Source organism: Tachysurus vachellii, chromosome 7, assembly GCF_030014155.1.
Source record: "Tachysurus vachellii isolate PV-2020 chromosome 7, HZAU_Pvac_v1, whole genome shotgun sequence".
NCBI lineage: Eukaryota > Metazoa > Chordata > Actinopteri > Siluriformes > Bagridae > Tachysurus > Tachysurus vachellii.
The window spans coordinates 17,524,240-17,543,288 of record NC_083466.1 but is presented as its reverse complement, the minus strand read 5'-3'; the positions used below and the strand labels follow the sequence as shown (position 1 = coordinate 17,543,288).

Sequence of the window (19,049 nt, the reverse complement as noted above, 5' to 3'; positions counted from 1 at the left end):
TATCAACACTATATTGTGTGAGAATGCTTTGTCTTCCTGATTTATTTACATTAATCACATCTCTTTATGAAGGGACTTGTGCCAAAAGTTATTTTTAAATTTATAACTTCTGCAATACGTTCAACATTATCTGATATCATTGAACTAGACCATTTTTGTGAAAGGCTGCAGTGTTCATGATAATGGTTTGCCTTTTATTTGGCTCAGCAGAGGGACATTCTTCACCTGCAGTCTACACAGTATCTGTGTTTAAAAAATATATACTCCAGGTGTTGATTATATTTATTAAAATAGATTTATTGGGGGGAAGGGGCAACGCTTAAAAATCACAGCATTGCAGTATCATTGAACATCATTGAGCTTTTTGGGTCACATGATCCTGCGTGGTGGCTGGTGATTCAGACTGCCGGGGATGAACAGTGGACTTGGACTTCATGGATCTGACAGTTGGCTCTGACTGCCGTGGCTCTTGGGAGCATATCTACCAATTTACAGAACAAGGAATGTTGTAAAATAAATAAATGTTTCTAAAAAGGACTTGATTTCTATTAACACACTTTCTCACTTACCTTCCACAGACTGACCTGCATCTAACAGTGCAGCATCACCTGGCCATGATGAGGGGTCACGCATGGAAGTTCTTGCCTGCTGTTGGGGAAAGAATAAATGTATTGTAACTATGAAAAATTGATTTCCCAGTTTTTAATAAATACATTTAAAACACATTTGATTGATGTGGTAAAATATCACTAGGCAGTTGAGCATTTTTTTTTCATTGTTCTGTGCCACCCTTCTTTCTTTTGGTAACTCTTACTTGCTCCTTTTGATTAATATACTTCTTGAACCTCTTAATCATACCCATGATGTGGGTCAGAGGTGTGTGTAACCATCTCCTCACAGATGTGTACGCTTTCTGAATGATCTCCCTCTGCTCATCAGTAAATAGCTCTGGCCTGTTCTTTAGAGTGGAGTACTGATAGTAGAGCTCCCACATCTCCTTAAAGCCGTAGAAACATCTATGTTGGCCTCAAGGAGAATGGAAACTTGTGGGAAGCTCTCTGCAAATTCAGTGAGGTAGTTTTTCACCCACTGGTTCATGATCACTGCATTTTTGTTTGTCACCTCAGCTCTGTGCATGTCAAGTATGCTGCAATCACTTACAGGACATAAATTCAGTACAATCAACATTAACTGCGACTGTAATCATGAGTATTGCAAACTTTGCAAATGTTCACTAATAGCTGTAGTTTTGCACAAACAGGTACACATTTTTTACGCATGCAGTGAAAATGCATAGATTATAAAAGGTATTACATGTAATATACTTACTATATATATAATATACTTTACTGAAACAAGCCAGTGAAAAGGTACATTTTCATACTGGCCAAATGGCACGACCATTTTTCCCCAGATACTGCTGATGCGTCGGTGTGGGGATCCCCTCTTTCGCAAGGAGCTTCCCTGCATGCTTAGGGCGGTCATGTGGTTAAGCAACTCCAGTGGAGCATCCATTAAGCATCCACCAGTATGGCCTGCTGGCGATTTTCAGGGTCATCTGGGTTGGCCACATGGACTGAAGTCGCCATCCTCAGTTGTACCCTACAAATACATTAACAATTAACTCTTGCTGACTGTTTTTTCTTATAGGCCTCTATGAACAATGTCTGTTTACTGAAAAAATGCTATGTAATTCTGTGTAAATTCATTAGTATTAGTATAGTGTGCTTAAAGAAACTAATCTTAGGAGGCATTTGAATGGTAAAGTAGTAAATATAACAAGCAAACAATAAAGTTTTGTGCAAGGTCACGTTTGTTTTAATAGTAATGATAACAAAAGATAACAAGAAGAAGCAGAACGTAATAGTAATAACGGCAATACTATAATAATTATGTTAAAATAATCTAACAATGATAACAATAATGAGAACAATAACAGCATAATAAATAATAATAATAAAGCAAAATCGAACGGTTTTTCAAGCAAACATAACGATATTGATAACAGAAAATCTTACATTGTGCAGAAACTCGTAAACCAAACCTTTAAAATGGCAAGTGGTAAAATGCAATTTCTCCTAAATAAACCAAATATCAAAAGATTGCGGTATATGAAATTAAATGTAGCACTGATTTGTTCTATGTGCAGATTTGATTGGTAGTCACATTTATTTGTATAGCATGTTGAATCTTACTATAGACTTTCCAAGTCTGATAATTAGCAGAGTGACCATATACTTTGGAAAAATGAAGTATTTGTGTAGAAAATAGTCATCCATGGGACTTGAATAAATGTAGTTGTCTTTTTTGCAGCACGTTTAAAAATGAGGTAGCGTTTCACATACTCTGTTCCAGTCCTTTTAATGGGGACATCAGTTATAGTCTGCTGACCATATAACCACAGTGTTAGTCTGGTAATAAAGAACTTCAGTGGTGAATATTTTATTATTAAATGTCATGCAGAAATTAAGAGGCATGTCGAAGGCCAAATTTAAATGACAGTTTAAGCCAGAGTAAAAAAGCTGTGGTGGTGAAAAGCCCACTTTAATGACACTGTTTTTTAGCAGCTTTTTAGTAATTTTATGTGAATTCATTATGTACTGCATTTTGTGCCTAAAGAAACTAAACTTAGGAGGCAGTTAAATGGTAAAGTTGTGTGTTATATATATATATATATACACATAAAGCTAGCATAATGAGATTGTTACTTGAAAATCACAGAAAATACAGAGACTCATAAATCAAATGTTTAACATGGTGAGTGGTAAAATGTGTTTCAACTTAATTTAATCTAATATAACATCAAAGTTTGCAACAGTGGTATAACAAATGAAATCTAACACTGATTTGAGCAGACCTAACCGCACGGTCATGCTCACTAAGGGCAGATTTGCATATGTGCAGTGTGATGGGTCTACAGTCAGGCGGTGGATGTAAACTTTCAACCAATGAATACAGTGTGTCTACGGTGACCAATAATATCGTGTAAACTGTCTACACTCGATGTAGTCTATTGAAGAACTGTAGAATTCTCCAAATGTGATAATCTCCTCGCGTGATAGTGGGGGACTGTGTTTGCGCTCTCCACTTAATTTTCTGTAGATTAGACAGGTAAACTTTCTTCTAGCTGGTTTACTTCATGCTAGTGTTATGGTTCCTCTTTTAGCAGCACCTCTTTTTTGATTATCTTTGATCAAAATATACAGCCATGTATTCCACAGAGCAGCTGATTTTCTCATATACTAAATGAATAAAAACATGTTTATAATTCTTAGGTTTTATGTAAGACGACGTTTATTTATCATTGGTGCGGAAAAGACTTCGATGTCAGTGCTATGTAACTTTCATCCTATAATGCCTGCCAGTCAGGTACCTCCTCACATCACTGGTTGTGAGGAGGTACATCACTCTGCCTCAATGACTATCGTCCCGTTGCACTCACACCCATAGTTATGAAGTGCTTCGAGAAGCTCGTCATGAGGCACATCAAGACGCAGCTACCACCCTCACTGGACCCCCTACAGTTCGCATATCGTCCAGACCGCTCCACAGACGATGCCATTGCCACAGCTCTCCACTTAGCCCTCACCCACCTGGACAATAAAGACACTTATGTACGAATGCTGTTCATAGACTTTAGTTCAGCATTCAATACAATCATCCCTCAGCACCTGATTGGGAAGCTGAGCCTGCTGGGACTAAACACCTCCCTCTGCAACTGGATCCTGGACTTCCTGACTGGGAGACCTCAGTCAGTCCGGATCGGGAACAGCATCTCCAGCACCACCACACTGAACACTGGAGCTCCTCAAGGCTGCGTGCTCAGTCCACTGCTGTTCACTCTGCTGACTCACGACTGTGCAGCAACGCACAGATCGAATCATATTATCAAGTTCGCCGATGACACGACCGTGGTGGGTCTCATCAACAAGAACGACGAGTCAGCATACAGGGAGGAGGTGCAACAACTAACTGCCTGGTGTAGAGCCAACAACCTTTCTCTAAATGTGGATAAAACTAAAAGAGATGGTTGTGGACTTCAGGAGAGCACGGAGTGACTACTCTCCGCTGAACATCGACGGCTCATCTGTGGAGATCGTCAAGAGCACCAAATTTCTTGGAGTTCATCTAGCGGAGAACCTCACCTGGTCACTCCACACCAGCGCCATCACCAGGAAAGCCCAGCAGCGTCTCTACTTCCTACGAAGGCTGAGGAAGGCACATCTCCCTCCCCCCATCCTGACCATGTTCTACAGAGGGACCATTGAGAGCATCCTGAGCAGCTGCATCACTGTCTGGTTCGGGAACTGCACCATCTCAGATCGCAAGACCCTGCAGCGGATTGTGAGGACAGCGGAGAAGATCATTGGGGTCTCTCTTCCCTCTATCACAGACACTTACACCACACGCTGCATCCGCAAAGCCAACAGCATTGTGGATGACCCCACACACACACTCTTCACCCTCCTGCCATCTGGAAAAAGGTACCGAAGCATTCGGGCCCTCACGACCAGACTGTGTAACAGTTTCTTCCCACAAGCCATCAGACTTCTCAACAACTGAAATGTACTGCACTGAGCACAACATACACACATCATCTGTATGGACTGCATAGACCCTCACAAAACACACACACTGACACAACATACTGTTTACATGTTGCTTACAATCCAGCAAACTGTTTACATGCTGTTTTGCACACCTTGTCTGCTGTTTTTTGCACAAACTGTCCCAACATTTCAGCCGTTTTTGCACATATTGTACAATATCTCAGCCATTTCGCACATACTATATTAACACATACAGTATTAACACTGGTCGGTCGGCGCTGTTTCTGTGACTGTTTACTATTTATTGTCTTTTGTGTACTGCATTTTTTGTACTTTTTGTATTGTCTTGTAACTTTGTGTCTGCACTGTCATTGTCCTGCACTGTCTTTTGTCCTGCACTGTCTTTTGTCTGTCTTGTTTGTCTTGTCCTGCACTGTTTGCACCAGGTTGCACAGTTGCACTTTATGTGGCTAAGACTACTTACAAGTCTTTAGCCCTGTCTTTGTTTTTATGTAGCACCTTGATCCTGGAGAAACGTTGTCTCATTTCACTATGTACTGCAACAGCTATATATGGTTGAAATGACAATAAAAGCTTCTTGACTTGACTTGGTCCAGCCACATCACTCTTTTCAGCAGTGCCCATGTTACCTGCCAGTCAGACCACTTGCACATCACACAATACTTTCACAACTGCAATCTTAACAAGATCCACACAATACAAGTGTAAGCTGAATGTGTCAGAAGTGCAAAATCTCCCACTCTGTATGCTCTGTGCCCAACCAGCCCAGGGACATAAAAAATGCAAAAAAGAAACACTTCCTGCCCTGTAAAAATGGTCTCCAACAAAAGGACTGAGACACAGAGTGTGTGAAAGTTATGAAAACGTTACCTCTTTAAAAGCTGGAGGACTACAAACTAATGTTTTTAAGGTGTGTGTATATTCCCCACTATATATTATATTGATGTGGAGAAATAAAATGACCTGTATTCTTCTGTACACAAATTTCAGTTTGCAAAGCAAATATATTTGTTTGTGAATTTTTAAATTATAAATGAAGATTATTTTATTTCATTTCAGTCTATTTATACAATGTAAACACTTTTTATTGATACTTGCTACACTGCATTGCTGTTATTTTTCCGGGTCTCCCTCATTTTATGCTTTTTATCCCCTCCAATAAATCTATCACATAATATATCCAACACCTGGAGTACATTTGTTTATCAATAAACAGACACTAAACTTTAAGGATTCCATGCGGTTACAGTGTCACTTAAGTGTTGAAAATGTCACAGTGCAAAGTACATCAAACTATATAGTGTAAGGTTTATTGAAGAAATCCTGAATAAACCCATACACTTCATTGATTTATGCAAATATGAGAAAACTGGCAAATATCACAGTTCAAAATACAACTTGAATAATATTAGATTTGTCAAAGCATTTCTGAGAAAAAGTAAAATAAATATCCAGTAACTTTATTTGCCTGTAAATAATACATACATTGTCGATATTTATGTTTGAATTTCAAATGTCTTGAGCGTGTTAATATACACGTCTAATAAATCCCATTATGATGCTTATATGACGTCCCTGACATAAGAAAATGAGACATAATAACGAGCTTTGACCGTCCTGCAGGTGTCGCTGTCGTCCATAAACTATCCAAGAACCACGTGGGGAAACTTAAAAAGGATTAAGACTCATAAAGGATTTATGAATCTCTCTCTCTCTCTCTCTCTCTCTCTCATTCTTGTATCACTTTCTTTCATAACTCTCTTTGCAACAGATCTGCATGGCCTATTTTAATGTTAATCTGTTACATTAGATCTGTGGAACAATTTAAAAGGTATTTCATCAGAATACACAATGATAACACAGCAGCCCAAGACTTAGTATAAACTTGAATACAAGAATAATAAATACACATTCCTGTCATCATAACATTTTATAAAATCATATCCCAGCCCAATTTTAAACATTAAGAGGCCTACGTTTATACTTTAATACCTTTTTTCTAGTAGCATCTCTCTAATACTCTATAACTATGCACAAGTCAATTCAAGTCAAGAAGCTTTTATTGTCATTTCAACCATATATAGCTGTTGCAGTACACAGTGAAATGAGACGTTTCTTCAGGATCATGGTGCTACATAGCATAGCACAATAGAGACAAATTAATAGCATCTCACCATATTTACCATTTGATCATTGCTCAGTGTGACTTTAAAAGTTTGAGTTAATTTTTTATCCCTTATCCCCCAGATGTAAGGATGTAAAATATTTATAAGCAGAATATCATAGAAAAACTACTGCTTTTACCTCTGCTAGATTATTATCTCCTCTCCACAGCAGGTTCCCAAATACTTTGGGTTCTTTGCATCAAGACAGCCAGTCTATTTGCAGAGAAGGATACGTGTCAAACACCAGAGCAACCAATGGCTGATAAAATGTCTGAAAAAAATTGTGGAATCCTCGACTTCTTGTGTGATTATTTTTAAAAGAAAGGCAGTAGGCTTCTGAGTGGTGCCCAACAGAAAGGCTTAGGACAATTTAACATCTGTATGTACCAACATACCCACAGACTTTCACAAGTCACAGGATATCGTAGCTATGTCAAAACATGATTATTATATTGAACAAGCCAAGTTTATGTGCTTGTTTAACTATAGTGCTCAATAGAAGGCCAAGTCTCTCCCCAGGTTTTTGAATAAATTAAGTATATATAACGTGGAGTTTTTCTCCAACACTGTTGCTTTTGGGGTTAAGGCATTGTGCAGAGTACCTTGGCAAATACAGGCAGATCTTATAATTGCAGAATGCCATCCTTTATTGCTAAAGCAACAGAAAAGCTTTGGTCAATTTAACATCTGTATGTACCAACATACTCACTGACTTGCACCTGCCACTGAATGTCATGGCTATGGTAATACACTAACATCATTATATCACACAAGCTCAGTTACAGTGCTGGTTTCACTATGGAAGCTGATATGCAAGCTGATGGGCCGGTGCCCCAAAAGACCAGGTAGCTCATGAGGTTTCCTTGTAAAGTAAATATACTGTGGAGATTTTTTCTCACCACTATTGCTTTTCAGGGTTCCCACTCTTTTTCAGAGAACATTTTCCAGGACTTTTCCAGGACATTTCAAATTTAGCAAAAAAAGACAAGGCTCACAGATTCGCGGCCTAAAGTAATATGTTCTTCTCTCCAGAAGTCTTAAAAACAACGTACACTTTATGGCTATTACTTAACTATACTTTTAAAGACAATTTGTCATGTGAATGAAATTTCAACATTTATAAAATAAAAAGACCGCACATATTAATACCCTTTCCTTTATCAGGCCAATGCCGTCATTCATGCTTTAGTTTGCTGTGCATTCCCCTTGCACATGATATTCAGATTAACAAGGTTAATATAACCTGCTTTCCCGTCACCATTTGCTGAAAACATTTGAGCACTTAAACCATTCCTAGCACCTGAAATCGCCAACACAAGACTGCGTCATCCGTCACAGCGAGATTAAACAGCATAACAAAAAACCTGTCAAAACTCAGCGTCCCTGTACAGAGTGCTTTCTGTTACTAATTGTTTTGACCAGTTGTAAACTGTTCTTTAAATGATCAAGAATATTTAAAAATAATCATTTTCCAGGACAACAAGATTTTTTCCAGGACAACTTATGTTTTCTCTCATTTTCCATGTGTTTTCCAGGACTGGAACATTGGTCATTAATTTTCCAGGATTTCCAGGTTTTCCAGGACGCGTGGGAACCCTGCTTTTGTTGTAAAGGCACTAGGCAATGTATCTCAAAAAGTGCTCTCCCCATTCCTTGTTACACTGTACACCTCATTCTTCAATTATAACACTACCAATTTGGTGGACCTGGGATTCGAACCAGTCACCTTCCGATCAGTAGTCGAACACCTTAACCACTGAGCTACCACCTCCCTAATTGGTACTGCAATGGGTGGTGGGAATCAAACAGCAGGTATTGATGTGTGGGGCTTTCATGTATACTTCTAACTTCTCTTCAGTTCCTATGAGAAAGTATGCCAAAACAATCAATTCAAGGCAGAGTGCATTTAATAAGTTTATTCAGTCCAGGAAAGCCAACCTGTTGTCCCCTGGTAAACAAAGTTTTCCCCTGTTGCACGGATATCTGTGAAGGCCTGTACTTCCTGAATCTTGATCTATACCCAGGTCACACCTACAGAACATACACAAGAGATGTACATTGTACAGAGAGCTACAAAACATACACAAGTCCTGCAAACGCAACAGAATCGTTTCTAACTTTAGTACAGTGAATATCAGGGGAGAGCGCGAACGCAGTCCCCCACTACCAGAAATTATGCAGTCGAGATTCCCACATTTGGGGAATTCGCAGGGGTCAGCACAGCCGGAGTGCAATGGCTGAGCCTCGCCCTGGGTGAACCACCTTCTTGATCATGGTATCTCCCCTGCCAGGTAAGTATGAATTGCAGCTCCATCAGCTAGTGACTGCACCACCACACACAGCCTTTACCATTAGGGAGAGGAAGCCAGCTTTAATCATTACACAAACGTGCACCACTAAAACACCACAGTCTACACATGCTGCAAAAAGAACACTACATTTATTCCATCTAAAGCCGAATGTTGACCAATATTGTCTAAGCAAGCAGACAGTACGATACTTCCCATGATGCACTGCGGCTGAATATGGAACGAGATCCACAGTGTTCAGGAAAATGCGTTTATAAATCAATACATCTGCACTTTACACTAAAAAGAGTCGGTACAAAACAACTGACACAACACTGTACTGTAATCAGTAGGAGACAAGAACAGTGAGTTTTATTAAGATAGTGTTAAAGCCCCGATACAGTTACCTCCCCCTCCCCCCTCGGTTTGAGGGTAAGGAGGAGAGTTAGATCGAAGATGTAAACAACATCAACATCCGATAACGTTTATTTATTGCACATTGATGAAGGATAAAGTGTGAAATCTTTGCATTTGTAATTCCAGGTGACTATAATCAGAATATTTGAACAAAGATTGTTAAACAAAACTAGAGAAAACGTTTCTGTGTCCGACCGCTAATTTGAGCCCGGACGCCATATTTCCGATAAACAGTTCCGGATAAATAGTTCCGTGTGTCACAAGTTGATGTCCGCTGCAGAGAGAAATTGTGATTATAAGCGTGTAAAACGCGCGACTTTAAAGAACAGAGTAAGTTGTATAAAATCACACTGGCTTTAAAATAAACCCCCTTAAATCCCCCCTTTTCTGTGATGAAGTGTGAATATAGAGAGATGACATAAAGCCCTGAAATAAAGGGAAACAGAAATAATCCGGACACAGAAACACAAGTGTTGTATTCGAGCTAGACTAATGTAGCGTTATAACGTTTCTTTAACAGTACAGAGGGGGTGCACCGTTCCCGGAGGTACTGCAATACCGGGTCGATGCGTGGAGTGGACGGAGCAAGCCCCTATTCCATCTCCCTGTTCCAAAAATCAATTTAATATATGGTCCCCGGGTAGGGGACGTATCAGATATTAAACTGATAAGAACAGATACTACACTTGATCTTAGCCAAAAGGCCGAGAAGCGATACCTACAACTACACACAAGAAACGGTGTCATTCTACACAAGTGGAAACACGAGGACGGTAAATACCGTTTTCTCTTCATATCCGCGAATAACATCATTCAATACATGGCTAACATTTTGTTCATGTTAAAATCAGCAGAGGAAAATGTCTATGTAAGTAATCATTAACACCTAAACACAAAGGAAACGATAATGAATTCAAAAAGCGACCAATCAGAGACGAGAATACAAACTCCTCCACACTACAAGATCACACTGGGTTAGAAAGTAGTTTTCAAAACAAACCATTAAACTGCTTTAAAATCATTCAGTTGTAACAACAAACATGGAAAACCAAATGTGGGGAATTTAAAGAGATGTTACAAATGTACCTGAATTATATAACAGTGCCTCTCAGTGGTCAAATGTGGTATTGCAGAAGAAGAAAAAACGGCGTTAATTAATAACCTACTATATTCGGGGTTAAACTTTTTATACACGAGGCTTTCTCGGTGAAAACAAGATTAATTATGGCCAATAAATATAACACAGGCAACCTAAACACAATAAGAAGTCAGAATCACCAAACTGCATGTGAATTTCACCATAAACCGATTTATAGCAATTACATAAAAAGCCTTTACTATTTGTGGTGCAAAGGATGAAAACATTTACCAATAAAATCACTGTAACGCCACTAAAACACGAACAACGTTGTCAGCAGTCCTAAATGTAGTAAAAAGGAAAGTAAGGTGGTCTTTATAAATGCGCCACTAGGCCTCCATTTTCACACAGCACTTTAGAGGCCTGTTTAATTATATACAGCTCTGACTACCTTCATTACATTTACTCTGGACATACAGTGTTTCACAACATTTAACACATTAAGAAGATACTTATGTCTCCAAAATAAATAAATAAATCACCTTTTGTGAAACTTACACAATGTCACGAATCGCCAGAAATCCAAAACCATCTGATGGTAAAATTATAAGTAAGAAAAACATTTCCAATCATAAAAACAAAAGTGTTTCACTGTTTCTCACTCTTACCGTTTACACGTATAAAGAAAAGAGCTTTAATTACTCTACTTATTAGTCCTGATAAGCGAATTTTAGACAGAATGTAAGTCGTTCGCTGAAAATTGTAATCACCTGCTGCTACTGAACAATCAGCTCCACCTCAGCGCCCCCTAGAGGTCTAATTCAAAACAACGGGACGAAAAGTAAAGGCCTCATGATGACATGTCCATACTGTCTTTAAAATGACTGCAATAAATTAATACACATTTACACATTCCATTTTAATTTTTTTAACAGTATAAAGGGGTGCACCGTTTTCAGACATACTGTAATACCAGGTCATTTGTTTAAAATCCATGATATTAGCACACTAAGTTAGAGTAGCTAGATAAATAAATAAATGATTAAGGATAAAATTTAAGTAAGAATATTCATAAAAACAATGTCACTTGGATATTGAACATGCCTCATGTGCAAAACCAGCACGAGTCCATCAATATATATCAGCTCACTTGATAGAACTTGCTCTTGTCCCTGACATTTCAGGGCTCAGAGGAGATAAATGCTGCTACCAATTTTCCAAGGGCATGCAGGCGTACCTTAACGTGCTTCCCAACCAGTAGGTTGTGAGAGGCCCAGATAGTGGCCTTCACAGTGTTCAGGGTGATCCAGATAGTTTATTTGTTTTTTGATAACATCGGGTGCCCCGGGCCCACCCCTAGTACCACTCGTCAATAACCCAACCGATATTAGTGCATGGTGTGCCATCTCAGTGCCCTGGTCAGGAGGATTTTATGAGCTATCATCTACGCATGACCTTGTGTGCATTCTGCAGTATTCTGCCAAACTCTTCTGTAGAAAGGCCCAGAACTGGACTTCCTGGTTCTCTGTCCTGCACACAAGAAACAATGCCCTTACTGTCCGTTAAAACGCAAGACCCTGCAGCGGATAGTGAGGACAGCTGAGAAGATCATTGGAGTCTCTTTTCCCTCTATCATGGACATTTTACACGACACGCTGCATCCACAAAGCCAACAGCATTGTCCACACACCCCTCACTCTTCACCCTCCTGCCTTCTGGAAAAAGGTACCAAAGCATTCTGGTCCTTACAACCAGACTGTGTAACAGTTTCTTTCCACATACCATCAATAATAATTCCTTAATAACTGAACTAAACTGTACTGAGCACCACACACACACACAAACATCAACTGTATGGACTGTACAGACTTACACCAAATACACACACTTCCAATATATATATCCATCAAACTGTTTACATGCTGTTTTGCACACTGTTTTTGCTCTTTGCACATGCTGTCTCACACTTCAGTTGATTCCTGTTTTGCACAATACGTTACAATCTCATGTAACTGCTGCTATAATACTGTGTTCATTCCAGTATTTCAGCACTGTTTTTGTTTATTGTCTTTTGTGTAATGTCTTGTATTTTTTATTTGCACTGTCTTTTGTCCTGCTCTGTTTGCACCAGGTTGCACAGATGCACTTTACAGTATGTATCTAGGACTACTTTCTAAGTCCTTATAGCTCTGTCTTTGTTTTATGTAACACCATGATCCTGGAGAAATGTTGTCTCATTTCATTGTGTACTGCAACAGCGATATATATTGTTGACTTGACCCTTGACTTGAGTTGGCTGTAAGAATTTGTATCTGTGGCATTCAGTGACACACTTATGCAACAACTTGGATCCTTTGGTAGTTGTAGATAAAATATTAAATAATGCGCTAAATAATAGTCTATAAAATATGAAAATGAAGACCACATCCAAGTCCACAAACTGTTAAAAACTGCAAATAAAAATACCAGTGCTGTTTCACCTGTGTTATGTTTCTGCAAATCATGTAGTACTTGACTATAAATTACACCACTATTTATTAAACACAGTTTTGCTCTGAGCCTTATAAACAATTTCCTTTTCTTAGTATCACATGTCAGGTCTTGACCTTCCAGCCATAATTTAACCAATGTCTGTAAAAGAATGTGGGGGTTGATGGAGTTTTATCATTAGTACAAATGCCATACCAAATATTACTACAATGACATTTATTTAAACAAATAATAGCAGACTTTATGTAGGACCTGCTTTTTTTTGCCTAATAAAACTACACTAAGATGTTCTTTAACTTTAATAGATATATAAATGTTGTTTGAACTGCTACTCCAAATAAATATAAAGCATCAGTTTAGCGGCTTCTAAGGGGTCAAAGGTCAGCGACAAGAAAATCGTTGAACAATGAATTTTAAACACCATTGTCCATCAGATGATTTAATATTTTTTCATATGTTCATGTCTGAAGAAATGTTTGTGAGAAAATAGAGAATTACTATAATAATATATTCATTATTATGTATAATTTTTTAATAGTTTAGTAAAGTGACAACTGTTTTCATCAGGGTTATTTTTTTATTAAAAAAAAAAAACAAACAACAAAAAAAAAAACCCATAATTCTTTCATATGGTCATGCTCACACAAACATCTCTTTTCAAAACAACTGTACATTTATTATATAAATTATAAAAATAAAACCTTAGAATATAACATATGTACATTAATTAACATGGTTTTATTCAAAAGCAAAAACAGGAAAAATAACACTCAGGAATAATTGGTCAATCAATAACATTAAATTTGACACAAAGTACAGTGTGGTAAGGAAATAGTAGTACTATTATTAATGATAAATATGTATCTATGATTATCTATGCTACCAAATGCTAACAGTAGATGTGTATGAGATCAAAAGGTTGTTCCTGAGTGTTACATTTCCATTAAACACACAAAAAAACTACACACAGTGAGCACAGGAAGAAAAATGGCAGTGACATACTTAAAACAACAATTCAGTTACAATTGTGGAAAGGTTTAAATGTCACTACAAAATAAACAAGGAATATTTAAATGTACAATATTTGTTATAGACATCATTATGACTATTGAACAAACCAGTCATTTTAGAAGTGTAGCTCTAATTTCTTGGTAGGACCATGACCTTTTGCGTCACCGTGCCCGACAAGAATGTTTCTTCTGGATATTTCCATTCCTTTGGTAATTAAAGTTTCAGCCTAGATGAACACTTCTATAAAGAAACTAAAATATACTGCAGTACTTATTTTCTCTGCATGTCACCAGTACTCTGGAAAGAGTATATTTTAGGTAGAAATTAAGATATACTTAAAACTTTATTTTATAGATTGTTAGATTCCACTTGTCACTCTTCTATGATCATGTGCATGGTACCCCTGCTTTCAGCACAGTGGTTTTCCTCTTAATTTTCCCCATGCATGCAGCGAGCAGATGTGGTTCTGTTGTCTGTCCCACCACTCTGCTGACTTACTGTGAACAGTCGATAGTGAACAACGACAGTGTGAGAACTTTAAGGAAACTTTGCTTAAAGCTGATGGATCTTTTGGTGTTTCTGCAGTCATCAAATGCAGTTTGGTCTGACATCTCACTTTGTGATCGTCCATGACAGATTTGGATTGTTGAGTCCTGGGCTAAAAACAGCTCAGAAAGAGGTTAAGCATGCACACATGCCGCATTGAGTACATGGATTGTGTGATTGTGTTGGAGAAGGTTGAACCTTAGGTTGGAGAAGTTAGTCTGCTTCTATCCCTCTGGTCAGTAAAACACACACACATGAACACACACTGTGCACCGTACAAGCTTGAAAAGAGCTCATAGAGAACACAAAGCTTCTTAATGGGTATGTATATGTGATTGTCTTTATAGGCCCACACATTTGCCTTTACACATTTCCTTAATTTTTTTGTTCTCTCAGATTTGCTACAAGCTACCACACAAATTTATAGGTGGTGTCAAGGATGTACATGAGTTTACGCACACAGTTCCTATACTGTGGTTCTTGGTGCAAGTGTCCTCAGATGGAGCTCTCTTCACACTTTGCTAATGGCGCTCCTCTCAGCACATGCAACTTTGCAAATTCTTCCTCCAGTGCTACAAGTCCATCCCCTATTTCACTGAGTCCATCCCCTAGTCCCTCCTCCTCTCCTTGTCCTGCCCTCTCTCTGCCAGGAAATTCTTCCTTCAGGTTGACTGAAGTATCCGGTAGCTTGAGTCCACTTGAATTAGCATAAATATAACCACACTTCAGATCAGGCATATGACCTCCGTGCCCATTCAGCGTTCCATTCCTTTTCTCTGTATAGGGAACCGCCTCTGAGAAAAGACTGCCACTGCTGGGTGATTGGGGTGTGTCTGAAGAGGGCAGCAGGTCCCGCCCCTTTTCTGAGGTTGATGAAGAATGACCGCCTCCTCTTCTCTTGCGACGCCGGTGAAACAGACACACAAGTAAGCCACAAACTGCAAACCCAAAGATGAAAAATAGAATGTACCCTGCCACAAAGTGACGGCTGGATGCTTGCATGATGCTCAAACTTGCACTCGGTTCCTGTAAGAGAAGTCTGTATGCAGCCCTGGGACAGGCTGGCTGCTCTCGCCCAGCTTCCTCACAGAAACACTCGTAAGTGCCGTTGCTTTCCAAAGTAACCCGAACCTCCAAGTCAGTGGGGCGTCGTCGAATGTGTCTTTGGGGAGGGTGCTGCCAGTGGCAGGGACGAGGTGAGACCTGCACACAGGGCAGTAGTATATGCAGCCCCTCTACCACATGCAGGTTTTGAATCTCAGTAGAGCAGCGATCTACATCAAGAAGGGGTTTTAAAAAAAAAAAAAAAAAAAGTAAATGCATATTAAACACAAAACAATACCTGGAATGGTAATTCAGTAGCTATGTATAATTTGAAATAAAGAGTAATTTAGGTCTTAAAATATTTGAGAATATTGATTTCATAATAAGTAATAAATAATAGACTATATTAATAATAATCGATAATATAGAAAAATATACAAAGTTTCACAAATCAATCAAACAAATCAGGTGCCATGATTAACAAGAATAATAGATTCTTACTGTCACTCCTTCCACATCGACTGACCAAATCGTCAGGACTTTGCACTTCACCAGGTCTGAAAATGCAATTTTAAAAGATATTAACTGAAGAATATTAATGGAATGTAGTAGTGTGTGTGTGTGTGTGTGTGTGTGTGTGTGTGTGTGTGTGTGTGTGTGTGTGTAAGTCTCACTCTGTGATGGCCAGGCTGCAGGCAGCTTCTTTCTGTCTCCACACACAGCCGAGTGGACGTGCACGTGCACACACTTCACAAGTAGGGTAGAGAGAGCAGCCTTCTGTAGGCAACTTCACCAGAGAGTTAGGAGAACCAACCAGAGCCTCACCCTGAGAAGGAGCAATGAACATCACAGTGTGTCTTGTTTAAGCATTTCTTCTACATTTCACATGAAAACCAAATAAAGGGGTATTGGTGGTGCAGAGACTCACTAGTTATGACCAGAACCAACATAGTTATCTTCGAAACAAATGCGCATTGTTTAGGACATGTGTTCACTAGATGTCATATCTAATGCATGGTAAATAGCTTCTGGGTATGTATGTATGTATGTATATGTACTCTCTGATTAATGTCGTTTTGAGGCTGTCATTGTGTCTGTCTTTCATGTGTTTGTGTGCTTACCTTGTATAGAAGAATATTGTTGATGGGCTCTGAGGCTGGAAAAAGAGGGATTTCTTGCAGAAGAGTTGCATTTGGTCCAACTACTGCAATTCTGTGAATCTCACCATGATCTATACGAAGAAACAAGTATATACACACAGTGTTATATAAAAATGTAACCAAGACCACTGCAGTGCACCATTCACACAAAAAGTGTCACACACTTTCTTGCGTTGTCAATCAAATTTTTTTCGAATCGAAATCGAATTTTTTCACCTGTCCCAAGATGCAGAACAGTAGCATTAAGCTTGTTGTTGCCATTGGAAACAGGGGTCAGCGTTACAGCCAGTTTGGTGTATGTAACCCCACTCCTGACCAGTAGGGGTGCTGACACAACACTGTTCTCCATGAGAGGGTGGTCTCGCACAAAGGTCAGCACTTTATCAGGCAACTTCAGAGACGAATCATATCCCTCTGCTTTCAGAGCACTGTTAAGACACTGTGACCAGAGAAGGAGAGAGAATAAGAAATGCATATTCTTTAAAAAAAAACATATTAGAGGAGGTAAATATGGTAAATATTTTGTACACTCTAGATCTCAGGATAATGTAAAATGCTCTGAAAATAAACAAGGACCAGAGGATTATATTGATTGTACAGAAAGACTCATTTGCATAATATGTCTGTGAATATGTACCTGGCCTGGTCTGGGTGTAGGCACTGGCTCTGGGTTCATCCAGTTCTCACAACTCTTTTTCAGCTCTTTAAAGGGTCCATCCATCACCTTAGTGATGTCTTCCAGACTGTACACACAAACTGCAGACATTTCCTCTTGCTCCCTACAAACACAAGGTTTCATCTGATGAAGTTCATATAATCAGTCATTAGGCTGGTAATAAGTGTAGCTAGATTTACAATTGATAGACTGGTAGAAACTTTATTGATCCTGAGGGAAGTTGCAGCATTGCAGTAGAGGTGAAAAAAGAATTTACACATTAATTTACAGATAGTCATAAATACAGTAAGACCTGATACCCAGTATGTATGGTTCAGATTAAATTAAATGGAATAGGATCTGACACGATTCCCACTCACCACTGCGAACTGAAGATACCATAGAAGTGTGTGCTGCTGGGGTCTCCCGGCTGATGCTGTTTGGTAAAGACGTCTCTTAGAATGTTAAAGCGCTGGCCGCTTCCTCGATCCTCACACACCAACTGAGCTTTAAGGAATGTTGTCCAACGTCTCTGTAAGGTCTTCATGCCCCCGATATCAGACTGAGAGGAGAGAAAGAGTGATGTTAGAATGTACACACAACCAACCACAATAAAGGAGAAATGGAGTCAGTGAATTAAAAACATTGAGTAAAATAATAATAATAATAATAATAATAATAATAATAATAATAATAATAATATGAGAGAAAAGGGAACAGATTCTGGCTCCTACCTTACACACTCGAGCCACCCTGGGCACTTTGACCTTGGTGTAGAGGTCATATTCTTTGGCCACTTCAGTAAAGAAGAAGTAGATCTTGTCATCTTCACCTGTTGGGTTGCTCTTATGATCCTCCTGGATAAAGGCTGAGCTGACAAACTCTGGATCTGCACATTTATAAAACAACAAAATTTCAGATGTATCATAGTAAAATGTTAAACAGCAAAAGTAAACTTCATTTTTCTTCAGTTTTATCTGGGTCAGTGGATCCAGAGCTGGTAACAGTGGGTGCAATGCAGGGACACCTTAGGAAAATATCTCTCATTACAATAGTTACAGGTGCTACAATTGTCTGAAACCAGTGAAGTTTCACTCAGTGAAGCAAGCTGTACAGTACTCTCTGTAACATGCCATGGTTTATTTACTTAACTGAGAGAAACCTGAGATTTGGTACAATTTCTACCTAAAAACTAAAGTTAAAGTTTAATCATTTGTATTATACATAAAACAAACAAACAAAACTTATCTTACACATAAAAAAGTATATTCTATAGATGATCACAATCAGGTGCAGAATGTAGGAAATAATGAAGGTTTAACATATAGACCATTTAAATGTATGTATTTAAAACTGTATGCTCTCAGTTGTATTGCTCCATCCTGGTACTAACATAATTGCATCCTGCTATGTTGAAAGTTGAATTTACTTTTTAACCTTTCCACTGCATTTTTCAGAACTGCCTCACCAGGTCACTGTGCATGTAAAACTGATAGAAAATGTTATGCATTTTAGGATTTATCATAATTATTTTACAGAAGTACTTTTCTTACTGTATGTGGAAATGCACTGTAGTAGTCTACCATGGGCTTGGAATGTATTTTTTCCATAGATTACAAACAAG

At 38.6% G+C, this 19,049-nt stretch overlaps 1 protein-coding gene, 2 long non-coding RNA genes and 2 other non-coding genes across 5 annotated transcripts in view; all 5 read right to left on the bottom strand.

Moving 5' to 3' along the window:
- Positions 1 to 38: 38 nt before the first annotated feature.
- LOC132848725 (uncharacterized) lies at positions 39 to 6,911 on the bottom strand. The gene is made up of 4 exons (XR_009648759.1): positions 6,876 to 6,911; positions 1,330 to 1,602; positions 570 to 648; positions 39 to 481 (listed from the first exon to the last, which is right to left on the bottom strand). It is a non-coding gene; the product is annotated as an uncharacterized LOC132848725 (long non-coding RNA).
- Positions 6,912 to 8,513: 1,602 nt separating this feature from the next.
- LOC132848724 (uncharacterized) lies at positions 8,514 to 11,331 on the bottom strand. The gene is made up of 3 exons (XR_009648758.1): positions 11,290 to 11,331; positions 11,078 to 11,111; positions 8,514 to 8,767 (listed from the first exon to the last, which is right to left on the bottom strand). It is a non-coding gene; the product is annotated as an uncharacterized LOC132848724 (long non-coding RNA).
- LOC132849290 (U1 spliceosomal RNA) lies at positions 8,872 to 9,035 on the bottom strand. Its single transcript, XR_009648836.1, has one exon. It is a non-coding gene; the product is annotated as a U1 spliceosomal RNA (small nuclear RNA).
- LOC132849335 (U2 spliceosomal RNA) lies at positions 9,967 to 10,157 on the bottom strand. The gene has a single exon (XR_009648878.1). It is a non-coding gene; the product is annotated as a U2 spliceosomal RNA (small nuclear RNA).
- Positions 11,332 to 14,603: 3,272 nt separating the features above from the next.
- Positions 14,604 to 19,049, bottom strand: part of sema4f (sema domain, immunoglobulin domain (Ig), transmembrane domain (TM) and short cytoplasmic domain, (semaphorin) 4F) — a 49,881-nt gene continuing 45,435 nt past the window's right edge. Inside the window, exons 7-14 of the mRNA XM_060874681.1 lie at positions 18,160 to 18,314; positions 17,806 to 17,987; positions 17,408 to 17,549; positions 16,987 to 17,209; positions 16,732 to 16,841; positions 16,285 to 16,436; positions 16,112 to 16,167; positions 14,604 to 15,840 (exon numbers count right to left, since the gene is read on the bottom strand). Of these exons, the coding sequence (XP_060730664.1) occupies positions 15,062 to 15,840; positions 16,112 to 16,167; positions 16,285 to 16,436; positions 16,732 to 16,841; positions 16,987 to 17,209; positions 17,408 to 17,549; positions 17,806 to 17,987; positions 18,160 to 18,314 (1,799 nt within the window). The 3' untranslated portion in view covers positions 14,604 to 15,061. The remainder of the gene's footprint in view (positions 15,841 to 16,111; positions 16,168 to 16,284; positions 16,437 to 16,731; positions 16,842 to 16,986; positions 17,210 to 17,407; positions 17,550 to 17,805; positions 17,988 to 18,159; positions 18,315 to 19,049) is intronic.